The sequence below is a fragment of the Sinohyriopsis cumingii genome, unplaced genomic scaffold (assembly GCF_028554795.1).
Source record: "Sinohyriopsis cumingii isolate HCF-2022 unplaced genomic scaffold, ASM2855479v2 utg003566l, whole genome shotgun sequence".
Taxonomy (NCBI): domain Eukaryota; kingdom Metazoa; phylum Mollusca; class Bivalvia; order Unionida; family Unionidae; genus Sinohyriopsis; species Sinohyriopsis cumingii.
In genome coordinates, this window is record NW_028316531.1 from 82,507 (window position 1) to 97,629 (window position 15,123).

At 34.2% G+C, this 15,123-nt stretch overlaps 1 protein-coding gene across 1 annotated transcript in view; it reads left to right on the plus strand.

Annotated features, from left to right (window-relative positions):
• The first annotated feature begins 1,060 nt into the window (after positions 1-1,060).
• LOC149769600 (RNA/RNP complex-1-interacting phosphatase homolog) overlaps positions 1,061-15,123 on the plus strand; it is a 40,682-nt gene continuing 26,619 nt past the window's right edge. The window contains exons 1-5 of the mRNA XM_089949827.1: positions 1,061-1,161; positions 4,239-4,314; positions 7,228-7,259; positions 7,769-7,868; positions 9,806-9,885. Coding sequence (XP_089805953.1) covers positions 1,133-1,161; positions 4,239-4,314; positions 7,228-7,259; positions 7,769-7,868; positions 9,806-9,885 — 317 coding nt within the window. The 5' untranslated portion in view covers positions 1,061-1,132. The remainder of the gene's footprint in view (positions 1,162-4,238; positions 4,315-7,227; positions 7,260-7,768; positions 7,869-9,805; positions 9,886-15,123) is intronic.

Sequence of the window (15,123 nt, forward strand, 5' to 3'; positions counted from 1 at the left end):
CACACACACACACACACACACACACATACATACATGCATAAATACATATTACACATTGGACTGATTCAGCCGGGCCCTGCGCTTACTGGGGCCCCATGCCTTACTAACTTTTTAAAATATGTCTATAGAGAGAAATTAATTTTAAAACAATGTAAGAAAATTTTAAGTTCAATATCATATAAAACTTGTTTAAAAGTTTATTTCCAAATACCATGATCACAGGAGGCCCAGCACGTAAATCCAGGGGGCCCTGTCAAAATGATCTAAATCGGGCCCTGCGTTTGCTAATGCTGGTGCTGTTTGTGACTAGAGTGACACGTACTTTGCAAGAGTTCATCATCATCATCATCATCAGTCCCTTAGTCTGGTAGACCGTTGGGGCACCGTACAAGACGAAACAACCAGCTTCCTCCATTCCTCTCAATTTTCCATCTTTCTCAGTTAGTCGCTCAATGTCAAGCCTGTCCACTCTCGAATGTTTTCTTCCCACCTCTTTCTTTGCCTGCCTCTCTTTTTTCTTCCTTCTACAGTGACTTACAGGATTGTCTTGGCAAGTCCTGATGATCATGTGACATGCCCATACCACTGCAGTTTACGTTTTGTCACTGTGATCAGGAGGTCACCGTGAGGCCCAATGGCTTGTCTTATCATATGCCGCACTTCTTCCAATGAAGAAAAGCAAGAGTTACAATTTGAGAAAAAAATCTGATCAAAACAGTACAAAATTCCTTAGCCATAGAAATCGAAACTGCACTAAATAATGACAAGAAAAAAAAACAGAGAAAAAACAAGTACATGTACCTTCAAATAATCTGACACCTACTCAACATGAATTCCAGCTTCAGACAGATTACCTGACCTATGTATTGTGCTAATTGCACCTTTTTTCTTTCAAAGCCTTTTGAAAAACTAATATTTGTTAGCAGAAAAAATTATCATGTTATGAACGTGCTCATCCATTCTCATTTTATAACATAAATCTATATAATCCTATAATATTGAATGTTAACTCAGCTCAGAATGAGATTCCGCTATAGGATTTGAAAATTGCTTCGGTTTTGTCTTATACAATTCTCCACGTTCTTAGCTTTGTTTCCGGTTACTCGAGCTGCATTGAATTTCTGGCGCAACAATGCCTAATAAATCAAAATTACCGGATGGGTAAGGGATAATAGCATAATTCATAAAGAAAATTAAATCATAAATATTTTCAGAATTTTTTAAAAAAAGTCTTATCCAAAATTATACTGAGTATTCGTTTGTTACGAAATTAAAGGGGTGGGGTAGAGATGGACTACCCAATTTTCGTTAGTGTAATTTATTCACAACCGTAATCCTTCCCTATTTTTGTCAGCTTTGTCAGTTACTGAGTATGGAGGTTCAGACAGTTTTATTTAAAACTTTTTGTTAAAAGGTGTTTGTAATTGTATGAATATCATCATAAGAAAGTCAGTTTGAAAAACGTTGTGCTAAGCTTCAGAGAAGACGTATGCACAAAAGAATCATTGCTTTAAGGGCTTCCAAGACAAACAGTTATACAATGAGATCATACTTCTTGGTGTACAGTCATAACTGGATCTTACAAACCTGGCTACTCACTTTTGGATTTGTTCAAATTCATCTTGTAATATTACAGAGTATCCTAAGTTGATCAAGTATATTGCCTTGGAGCATATATCTGGAATATAAATGTTCAGTACCTGATTGCTACTAATAGTGACACATAAATGTTTTGTTTGGTTGAGATTATATATTGTAGTACTTCTTAAGAATACAGTATACCAGTACTAATTTTATATTTTGACATTTGCATTATTTTGGGTTTGGAATCCCAATTTTCCTGTCCATTAAAATTCAGACTTCATTTATAACAGCAACAACCAAAAAAAAAAAACAATTCAGCTGTACAAATCAAAATGATGGGCAAAATTGCCATTGAAACTGATTGAAAATTCTTGGCTTACTGTACAAAATAATAAAAGTAACTGGTAAAAGACAAATTTCCAGTGAAAACAGGGTTTTGCAAGTTAATATTTTCTCCACTTGAAATGACAAACAGGTAGAAAACAAGTTAAATTCATTGCCCATTAGATGCACTATTTGCCTTCTGGCAAGTCGAAATGTTGCAGTACTAATCTGTCTTGTGAAGACTTAAGTATTTAGTTACAACAGTAATTTAAAAATAATAATAACTGGAACAGAATTGAAACAGTGAGAAGTTAGTGATTTCATATTAATCAGTTACATAAATCACTGTGGAGATGAGTATGATGGGCTTCCAAATTGAAACAAATTAATGGAATCCTTGCGTTGTACTGGTACCTCCTATAAGGGATGAGGATTATGTGTATATGTATCAATAAATAAAGATGTATAATTATATTCTAAATAATCCTCCATTTTGACTTGAGCCACAACGTTGCAGTAGTGGTTGGTGAGTGTGGCCATCATTTCACTTAAAATGATGTTGACAAACATGGCACGGTGTGTAATGATTGATACCATCACCAGGCAGGATGTTGATCAACAGGATTCTCATAACAACTAGAAAATTGCTAATCAAGATTTCAGAGTAGGTAAATAAACATGGTCAGACTTCTGTAATGGCATTGATTTTTAACAATTTCTGTGTGAAAATTATGGAAAGTGAAAAAGGTGTGATGTTGTCAAACCAGCTGCTTGAAATATTGACTGGCCACATGGTAAATCAACCTAATATATATATGAAACATTTTCCCTGTCACAGATGATGAAACAATAAAGGTAGTAACAAACATATATATATATATATATATATATATATATATATATATATATATATATATATATATCTTGTCAAAGAATTAGGCAAAAAATAACTTGGTTTTGCCTTAGAACTATTTGACTATTTTTCGTTGTACATGCGTACAACGTTATCTAGGGTGAATGCGTGTTTTTCCAGGTAAGCGATTGTATTAACATGTACCTTGCCAGAAATTACTTGTGATGAAGGAACATGATATGCACGGGTATTTTACCCTGACTTTTGCTCACTCTCCTATGGATTTCAGTAAGATCAATTTCTAAAACTGACACTGGTCATTTTGGATCACGTCAAGGAGTGTACGCTCTCCATTGTTCTCCAGCCATAGGGGTATGTGTTAAATTTACATTTCATTTGATATGCGAAGCTTATTCAGTTTGTAATGTCTTATCGCGTAATAATGCATTTATTACAATGCAGATTTGAACTTTGAATTACAGGTCACTATTAGAGGTTAATGTATTAGCATATATGTAGAGATTTTACAGAAACTATTTATTATGACCAATTTTGTTTTATTGTCGCTGTGATTGTGACTGTGACTAAGACTAGAGATGTCTAGAGCTGTCTGAAGCTGTCTAAAGTTGTTTAGAGATGTCTGGAGTTTCCAGAGTATTTAAGGCTGCGTGCTGTTGATACATATGTATGTATGTACGTATGTCTGTGCCACGGACGTAGACATAGCAAATTCAAAAGGGTGCTGTATGCTGTTTGTACGTGTGTATACGTATGACTGTACATGTGGTGGATCCATAATGGGTGCGAGCGGCCGATAAGAGCGTGGGCCAACCCAAGGAATCGTGCGACTGTACAAGGGGTATAGAAGCATACGTTTGGTTCAATTATTGTTCCAGTTGCATTTTTATGTTCATAAGATTATTTTGAATCTTAGTTGTGTTCATAAGATTATTTTGAATCTTAGTTGTGTTCATAAGATTATTTTGAATCTTAATCGGAGTTCATATTTGAGATTATGTGAATCTCTCTTGTAGTGTAGAATACTGTTTGAAACGTATTTGCAGTCCATGAAGTTTCTTGGATCTGTACTTCATATTGATTTCAAAGTTTTGGTTTATTTTCAATGTGTGAATGTTGTGTAGAGTGATTTGAGTCAATCATATTTTGAGAGCGTGAGAGAATCATTGTATTTTTACATCATATATTTTTCTTTATATATTCATCTCATAAATTTCCATCTTTCTCACATTGTGTTTGTCTTATTCATTTAGTCCAAAGACCCACTCGGTTTCTATTCTGCGACGTGTGTGTCTATATATATATATATATATATATATATATATATATATATATATATATATATATATATATACACACACATACATACATAAGTATACTGAAGATAGATACTGCTATGAAATTGTGACCTGAAAACAAAAATTTAATGTACTTAATGCTGACAGTATTTACTTAACAGGTGGGAAGATTACTGCCCCTTTGGAGAAGTAATAGAGAGAACATGCATTCTGCCTTTGAAAGTTCCTTTGAAAGAGGTATGAATCCCAGCTAAGAACCGTTATGTATAATCATACACAACAGCTGTTCATGATACAACAGACTCATTGCAAATTTCTGCTAAATAGCCATGCTAAAGAATGTACCAGCAAGGACAGTATTGTCATAATCTGTCACTTAACATCTTGATCCACTCAGTTCATCCAGTTCAGCAGGATGAATCCACAGTATGGAAAACACTCTAACTAGTCATCATCAAATTTGTCAGTAAATTACATATTGGAAGTCTAGTAAATAATTTAATCCTAAAAGACAACAGACCATAATTTGAGGGGTATCTCAGATCTGCAAACTCTTACGATTTTGTATAAGTCTTACGAAAATTACCCTTAAAATACGGACTTATGGCATACTAGCAAAAACTATAGAAAAATGATCGGTGTCAGCATAATCTGACTGGGTGGGAAATGATGTTACACGTCTGCAGCAGCTTCTCTGCTATATATCACTATAAATTGCCACAATGCAGACATCATAGCAATTTGACTCGAATTGTTTTATCTCTTTAGAAGTAAGCTGTCAAATGAACAGAAGTCAGAGTATTAATGTTTCAGTATCATTTTTATATTTTATTTTATAGCAGAATAAGGCTGTAATCAGCTTGTTTGAATGAATGTTTAACTAGTTTATATGAAACCATTGACAAGCACCTGCTCCTGCAATTACCAAAATTATTTTGACAAAAAATTGCAAATATGTTTACATTTCAGAAACTACAGTAGCCTGTAACTTCTGTTTGAGTATAATCATCTTGTTTTCATGTATAATTACAGACCCAATTTACAACATATATATATAGAGAGAGAGGTGCCAAGTGTGGTTTTTAACTTTGAAGTTTATGTGTTAGTTCAGATTTTATGGTCAGAGAGTTTTATAACTTCAGGACCTGACCCATACATTGCATGTATCTCTACGATTTTTACCAGCAAGATATTTTAACGTACTATCAGAAACCTTTCTTATTTGAACATTCATTTATCTGATAATTTTGGTAATGGCAGTTTATGTCCAAAATTAAACAATGAATTATGTACTTTTATACCTAAATCTGAAATCTGATGCTTAAAATTATGTGAGTTCTTTGTTGATGCATTCCTTTTATAGCCAGAGACCCAGTCTTTCATCTACATTTCAATTCTCTTATCAGGATTTTTTTTTAAAAATCATTGTAAGTAATGACAAATAGACCTTAATAAATTCTTCATAAAATTTATAAAAGTATGAATTAAAGGCAACACATTTTCTTTTTGAAACAGTTGGCATTATAGTTAATGACTTTTTCCTTTTTTTTTCTTTTGAAATAAAGCAGTCATGGGCACAAAATTGCCTAAATTTTGTTATCTGTATTAAGATAAGTACATACACAAAAAATGTTACTGGTGAAGATCACCTTATGGGTGGACCTTAAACCATCAACATTAAAGTTCATTCTTGCTAAAAGATAATCACAACTGACAAGAAAATTAACCATGGCATGGTTTAAGCTGGATGTACAGAATTCAGTAGTTTCCAGATCATGTACATGACAAGTTTGTATGCACCAAGAGACTAGATTGACACAATTTTATTTCATGTTTGTTTTTTAAATCAGTGAAAATCAGTGTTTTACAGTCTTGTTGTACCTATGAATTAAAAATTTATTATTTGAATTATACGTGCTTTCAGAAGACTTAAATTTTAACAGGAAAATATGCATCTGTAAGTTTAAGTATAAATGTTTGCATTTTGTCCAGTTACTAAATAGTGTACACATACATTTGCATTGCAACAATAAAAAATGCTTTCTGACTCTTTTACAAATGTTTTTATTATCTTCAAAAAAGTATTTTGAATCAACAAACCCATGCAAAAATAAAATGTTATGGCAGTTATGTTGAATTGTCAGATAGTTAAGGCATGCTGATCACTAGACTTGTGTCATTAAGAAGAACATATATGGTTTGGATAAAGCACAAAATCCACAAAAATTTGTTTTTTCCCCATTTTTTCATGTTTTCTTAGGTTTGATTTTTCTTGATGCAAGGTTCTTGGTTCTTGGTTTTAACCCTGGTTGATTCATACCCAAGACTTCTTTAAACAATGGTACTAGCAGCTGCCTTGCTTGGCATGCAGCATTAAGAGAATAGTGTTAAGACTGGTTGGCCTGGTGTTACTGTCAGGATAATGTGACTGGATGGGACATGATGCTACATGTCAGCAGCATAATGCCCCAGTGCTAGACATCACTATAAACTGCTACACTGCAGACATTGTAGTGATATGACTGAAAAATTGTTGTTGTTGTGGAGTTTAACGCCATTTTTCAGCACAGTATAGGCTATACATGGCAGCCAGTATTAATGGTGGAGGAAGAATCCGGGAAAACCCCAGAAAGAACCACCAACCCACGAAAAGCTACTGGCAAGCTTTCTCACATACCCACATTAGCCAAATCTGAGACTGGAACCCACGCAGACAGAGGTGAGATGGCAGTGATTCATAATGGAGAGCACTTTAGACCACTCTGCCACTCTAGGCCCCTGAAAAATTGTTCAGGCTACTTTAAAAATCCAAATCACACACACACACACATGCACACACAGATACAAACACTCACACACGTATGCAAGATGAGATTAACATCATTTTTTTTGTTGTGGATTTGAATGTTCACATTGTTGAGAAAGAAAAAGAAAATAATTAGTTTCTCAAGATTTTTATAAAAATCTCATGTATCTGTTTTATTTGGACAAAATGGTTTTTACAATTAAAGTTGTGATTATAATCTTACTCTGATACAGTACATAAAGGAACTGCTTCTTTTATTGTCTAAGGATCTCTTTTGTTTCCATTTTCACATATATATATTTATTCAAATAATAATTTATACTCTTGTTTGATCTTATTTTTAGTCCCTGAGTAACAAGTATGAAGAAGCAAAAAGGTAATTTCAAAAAGTTTTGATGGTGTCAGTTTACACTTAATTTCTTCAGCATTGATCTGTACAGTGAGTTCAGTAGTGGCCAAGAGTACCAATTACCACTTTGGCAAAGCACATCTGAACTCCAGTAATTTTTGTTTTCATTCCAAATATTATATTTTTAGGGAAATTACATAATTAAAATCAACTGGCAAATTTAGACTGAAAACTTTCATCATTGAAAATGGATCACAGTTTACATATATATACATAAAAAGGTAAATCTGTCCTTGAAAATGCTGGAATAAAATGGATGGAAGAAGGAAAGAGGAGTAAAAAGAGGTTGACAGAATAGCATAGATCTTTACGGAACGGTCCTAGATATCACAGCTTTTGCATGCTGAGTATAACTTTAAATAATTCATAAGCAATAAATTAGCCCCCTGTAATTAGTATTGTTAACAAGTGCCTGTTGTTATGGTAACTGTATCAAGATTACTGGTATAGAATTAACATTTCGGAAACTTTTGCAGATTCACACCACAGACTTTGATAGATATGCTAAATGACCGAGGCTTAACTCTTGGATTGATCATAGATCTGACCTTCACAACCAAGTATTACAATCCAGAGGTAAGGAGGATATCATAGTTACCTATATATGATATCAGAAATCACGATTTTCATAAAATTGCACAAAAGAAATCTAGATTATTTCCTTATATTATTTATTAAATCCTAAGCCGGTGACAGAAAATTTTACTTGCCGTGCAAATTATGAAAATTGACCAGTACAGATGTCAAAATTTTAGGAAACTTCTACTGGGTACCTGTCTATCCTAATGATTGGTTATGCAGGTACCCAATCAAAGGGAAATTGTATTTAATGTGAACCTTAACTGCTTTGTTGTAGGTTCACACATGCCAACCCCCAGGAGAGGTATAAATGTAATTATTACTAATATAAGTGGCAAAAATTTATGATCTGAGCATAAAAAAGCAATCTATATATTACCTGCCATAATTACCAAAAACTATGAAAAATGTACATTTATTTTTGCTACTTTCCTGGATCTGCAGTTAAAACTGTTGTCACAAATTGACTAAATTCATGTCGATTAAGTTCAGGAGTATAGACACAAAAGACATTGATAAATTATTTATGCATAACACTCACTTTAAGTAGTCTACAATTACTTTTGCAAATAGTCATCAAGCCCACAATGATGACTGCTCTATTACATCATTGTCAGATTTTTATTTCAAAATTTTTAAAGTGCTACTGATTTGTCCATTTATGGATGCAGCATGTCTTTAAGTTTAACAAGCAGAAATCGTATTGTCAGTGACTTTGTCACATCATGGAATTTACACCACTCTCAACACACTTTCCCCATTCTTTCTTTGTCCCATTGAAGACAAGAAGTTGGCCCCTATCACAATCAATGGATAATGTTCCATGATCTCAGATGCATTCAGACTTCATGCAAGAGATGATTTTGGCTGTAACAAGGTAATCTTTGACTTGAGGTCCAATTCCGATATCTCCAGACCATGCTTACTCACATTATTTACAGTGGAAACTTTTCTTTGGCTTGACCTGTCTAAACTTGCCTAAAGATTGAGCCATCGTCCCCCACACAGACACACACACATACACTGAAGCAGCTATTATACTTGACTTGCAGTTTATGATAATGCTAACTTAGGTATGCAGAGTGAGTGAGCTTCATATGATGTCTGCAGATCCAAACTAATTACAGTTCTGTTCTAATGACTTATCCTGGTTACTTCCTAAGAGCAGCATGCTCTGGTACACCAATAACTATTAGTTCCCTCTCATTGATCGATCGGTCAAGAGAAGCCAAGATACCGTAACCTGTTTGTATGCATGGACATGATCTGCATCAGCTGTGAAAGACAATTCCTATCACATATGGCAGGAATGAAAGACATAACCCAATGACAAGCATTGACCTTTTGGCATAAGGGAGTTATTAAATCAGTGTACTCTGAACTCTCACAGCTTCCATTTGCATGACATGGCCTCATTAATGAGACACTGAATCATGTTTGGTTAGTGGTAGATGCACAGACAGTAATCACTCCCCATTCATGAAACCACACACCAGAAATAAATTTTTAATAAATTGTTTATCAAATAATACTTATCTGATCACATTGCTGATAATCCCTCCCATCCTTCCCCACAATGCGAGCATCTTCTAAGGTGCCATTCAAGTAAAATACTGGTTTAAACTAGGTATACTGGTGGCCACCTTGCAGGAAGAAAGGGGATTTAACCTATAAGAGTTGCTTCCCATGTCTAATATTTAGACAGAAAGACATTCTTCTGTCTTTCCAGGAGGACTGGATTCAGCGGTAGCAAAGAAAGTTAGCATAATGTAATGTGATATGGTAAGTATTATCAGAGTAACATAATATACTATACAAATTTGCTTTCTTTAAAATATTGTTTTAAGGATTGTTGCAAAATATTTAATTCTCTCGTACAACAGATTAACACATAAATTTCAAAATGTTTTGATGGACTGCCATTTTTGTTGCAGGAATTCACAGACAAGGGTATATATTATCAGAAAATCTTTGTTGAGGGTCACAGTGTCCCATCAGATGAAGCCGTCTATCAGTAAGTATCCATCTGACCGTTTATAATTGCTTACAGCATAAAGTCCTATACAAGTAAGATCCAAGTACAAACTTTATTGACTGAGATCTGCCGTCACATAATATCTTGCAGATCTGGGTCTGTGCAGTCTATTAAGAGTAATCAGTAGATATGTCACTGTGTTATGCACCAGCAGATTAGGGTCTTCAGGTATGGTCCTGGCTTTTAAAAAGTTGTCAGCAAAAAAATCGCCAACCTCAATTTTTTGTCACCAATTTTCAAAAAATGTTGCCAGAACAAGTAGTGAATATTTTTCCAAGTCTGTTATTGTAATAGGCAATGAAAAGTCTATTAATGTAATAGGCAATGAATATTGCAAAAGATGGGATAGTTATTACTTAACAACAAGCAATACAGCCATAATACAAAATAAATCATTACATGACTGTTTTGCACTATTAAAATGTTGTAGAATGTCACATGATGATCTATCGCAATTTTAGGGCTGGCCACTTGTTGAATTCATACGATGTGTGCATATCTGCTTTAAGGTCTGAGAGTCGGGTGGCGCCCTGAAATGGAAATAATCATTAATTTTTTAAGCCATAAATATTTCATTTATAGTTATACATGTTCTGATTTTGTATACATACATACATATATATATATATATATATATATATATATATATATATATATATATATATATATATATATATATATATATATATATAATTAGCAAGAAGTTGGCATTAATGCAGCAATCACAGTGTACAGATGTAACATCACAATAAATATTTTAAGGTTGTACACATGTTTTTCCCCATGTTATGTCATTTAAATCCATAGAATATTACAGTTAACAACCTATGATATAATATTCTTGATACGTGTGTGATACACAACTGGTGCAGCTTTGGAATAATTGTGGTGGTAGTAAGCCGCAAAGAAAGTGTTCCTCATGGCACTGATAATGACATTTTACTAAGAGCAGCGATCTTCACTAATTCAATGGCCTTTGCATCCTGAATCACCGTTAGCGCATAGGTATGACTGTTGTCACCTGAAAAAAATGCATTATCAAATGTAAAATATTGACTTTCCTGTCATCTACAGTATCTCACTCATTTTTTTAAATAGAAACATCAGATAGTAATCAAATCTATATTGTGTATATTATTTTCCAAATAATAGTTTTGTAAGGAACTTTAGTTAATGACATGTTAATTATAAAAACCTATGATCGTACTTTGTAATGTAAGATAAGTGATGTATAATGCGACCGTCGATTTCATGCATTCAGTAATTAAATTCCCCACCCTCTTCTAGCTTCACAAAGTACATCTCCGTCAGCCAGGAGTTTCTGAAATTTATTTTTGCCGTGCTTTACATGCTTTGCTTGTAGTGAATTGCTTCATAAATCCTAAGAATGATCACTGAATGCTGTAGAATTTTTCTCGACAAACAAAATATGTTCTCCATTCCCACGAATGAAACTAACATGAGTCAACACCTGGCATTAATGTCCCGTATATATAAGCATAAATTCACACCCATTTTAGGGATTTTTAGATATAACAAAAAAGGGCATGGTTTATTTATCAATCAATTGCAAGTGCTTTCACTCGCTGTTGAACAGACAGTCTCTTTGAAGTATGTCGAATAGGCTTGGGGGGGGGTGGGGGCAAACAGGGTGAAACATGTTCTTTTTGAAAATTTCATGTGTATTGGAAAAATCAGAGAATGTTTAGTGGAAGTGATGCTTAAATATGCCGCAAAGAACTTCGCTGGTAGGTCCCAATCTGCCTGTTTTCAGATTCAATTTCCTGGCTTGGCATTTGAAAAGATTTATATTTTGCATGACACGCTAGAATAACTGTACTGTACGGTACGGTATTAACTATATTTATTCAACGACTATTTGAATTCTTTGGAAATTAATTCTTTATGTACATTTGAAACACAGAAGGGGCATTTTTTGGTCGTTGGAATGTATTTGGATTTCTTGCAGCTATTGGAATTGATAGGACTTTTAGGAACTAGGAATTCATTCACCATGCTGTAAGTTAATTTAATTCTTTCTCTCCTGTATTTTGAGAAATAAATTATTTTAAATTATGCAAAACTTGTTTGTTTTGCTATTTCTTGTTGCATAGTTTAAGTCTCTGCAGTCGTAACACGGGATTGACGGCAAAAGGAAAAGATTAATGAGCAAAATTAGCATATATTACTTACCCCACCTGGATTCATGTTTGGTGACACACTCCTTCTTCAAAATATTACAGCCAGTTGTAAGTGAATTGACGACTTGTGGCTTGATACATATATTACAGAACATCTGCTTTAACTTTGTATGATATCTAAGCCACGGATGCCCAAGTTTCCAGCTGTCTAGAAATTTTCAGGAACTTTTGACTCATTCATCATGATGTGGTGTTGCACTTAAAGCATTTCAGTCATCATATTCATGATAGTTGAGGTTGACTGCCAGGTTTAATATCAGGTTCAGCACTAAATCCAAATGCTATAAAAAAATTTAACTTACTGTTAGGATGAGATGATGAACATATGCAACGTCCAACTTACGTTTACCCATGATAATGTTGTACTGTCGACAGTATATAATTGTGATTGAGATTTTTTCCATTTGCTTTGTATTTATACACAGCAATCTGTATTTCAAATGTAATCAGTTTTAAGTTTTCTCTGAAGTTTCAGCAAAACTATTTTGTTGCTATATTTTTTAAAAAAACCCAGAAGGATTAGCCGTTCAATTAATTGGAGCTGTTTCTGTTCGCGTCTTCAGAGGTCGGTTGATTGTACGTGTAGACAGGTAGCATGATTGAGTTTATCACAGCATACAATAATCAAGCCAGATGTCAACATAAGCGGATTATGATGTAACAATGCACTGTAAAGATGGGTTTGTCAGTATGTAACAGATAGTTTCCTGTGCATTGTGTAGCCAAGTTTGAGGCTTCCTTTCGTTGTCCCTTTGAATTTCTCCACTCCAAATCCATTATTGTACAAATTAAACAACCACAAAGGCTGTCGCCAAAAAATTGCCAAATGGTATATTTTGTCGCCAAAATAAATAAATAAAATCGCAATTTGTGACATTAGCGAAGCCCAGGACGATCCCTGTCTTAGTTGTTTGCTGTTTGTTTATTGAACATGAAGGTCCCCACTGAAGTTTATTTATTGAGAAACAATCAAAAGTTTGTGAGAAAGACAGATTCAGATTTAAAAGAATTTGTAAAGGTTGGAAAAAGTAGACTGTACATGATTTCCATTTGTTAAAAAACATAAGTTTTAAAAGAGCTGAAGACAAAGGAAAATATAGATGCTACCAGTTTTCCAAATTTGTTGTGAAGAGATAAGCCAGGAGAGCTTATTGAATAACCCTGTATCCATAATGTATCTTCCATTTTCCATCAACAGTTGCTTGTTACCACTCGGAAGGTCATATATACTATTTTATTTTGATCAAACTTGGCATGTGTGCTTGTTTCATCAAGATCTTGACTGAGTTCATTAATAAGTGATATCCACAGAGATATTTAATGAAGTGATCTTGGATCTTTTCACTACTCCAGAGTCCACATTTCTAATCTAAACATGAAATGTGGGCTTGTATCATCAATATCTCAATGAATAAGTGAGATTGACAAATGTAATTGAGAGATTTTGCAACTGATTGACTGAGCTTGTTAACACTAAAAAGCCACATTTATTTTATCAAATATGAAATGATTTCTAAACTCATTTTCTACGCATAGTGGAGATCACTTTGCTTGACAACTACTTATGCAGGGGGGTTCGATCCCCAGTCGAGTCATACCAAGACTTACAAAAATGTTACTTACAGCTGCCTCGCTTTGCACTCAGCATTAAGAGGTTAGTGTTAGGGCTGGTCAGCCTGGTGTCAGGATAATGTGACTGGGTGGGACATCATGCTACATGTCTGCGGCATGATGCCCCAATGCTAGACGTTACTATAAACTGCCACACAGCAGACATCATAGCGATGTGACTGAAACATTGTTAAAGCTATGTTAAAAATCCAAATCACACACACACACTTGTGCAGGGGACATACCATACATTTTTTCATTTAAATACAAAGACTGATAGATCCTTAATTATTGTAATTGTTTCACTTCAAATACAGTATAACACATAGAGGTTAAGTAGTTAAAAATTAATAGTATCGTTACTGTCATTTAATTAGTTCATAAATGAAACTGATACTAATATCATTAACTGACTGGATTGAAATCAAATTGATATACACTCATATTTGGGTTGAGTAAACACAAAATAACAAAGTTTATATAAAACACTACTGACTTATTATGCTGGATTTGTTTTAAGTGTTTTTGATCAGCTGATGATTCTGTTCCTTAGCTCAATATGCAGCCAGGCAGAGAAAGAATGAATATAGGGATATCAAGTTCCAAAATATGATTGGTTCATTCGAAGTCGAGGCTACCAGTCTTTAACCATCTTAATAGATTGTGCAAACAGTTGCTGCTATCGCTGTATCTCAATTTCCTATTATTCAACTTCTAACCATATCGAAAAGGAAATCAGAAGATTCAGACTTTCCTCCAGCAAAGAAAAGAAAAAGAACTGGAAGGACAACTGTGCCATCCTGTTTAGATTTGTAAAACAATCTAGTAAAGGAGAAAACCTTGTGTTTTGCAAATTGTGTAATTGTGATTTCGCTATTGGGCATGGAGGCACCAATGACATAAAACAGCATGTAAAAGATAATAAACGTCACCTCAGGGATCGTCCTGGGCTTTGCCAATGTCGCAAATTGCGATTTTTTTTCCTTATTGGCGAAAAAAATATCCCATCTGGCGATTTTTTTGGCGACATACTTTTTGGTTCTTTAATTTGTACATACAATCATGGATTTGGACTGGTTAAATTAAAAGGGAGAACGAAAGGAAGCCACAAACTTGACTAAGCAATGCATTGGAATCAATCTGTTACACAAACGATCCTTTGTTCTTATTGACAACCCCATCTTTACAGTGCATTGTTACATCATAATCTGCTTATGCTGACATCTGGGCTGAGTACTGTATGTTGTGATACAGTCAATCATGCTACCGCACTATACCTACAACTGACCGACTTCTGAAGACGCGAATAGAACAGATACAATTAATTGTATGGCTAATCCTTCTGTGTTTTTTTTTTTTTACCTATACCAATACAATAGTTTTGCTGAACCTTCATAGAAAACTG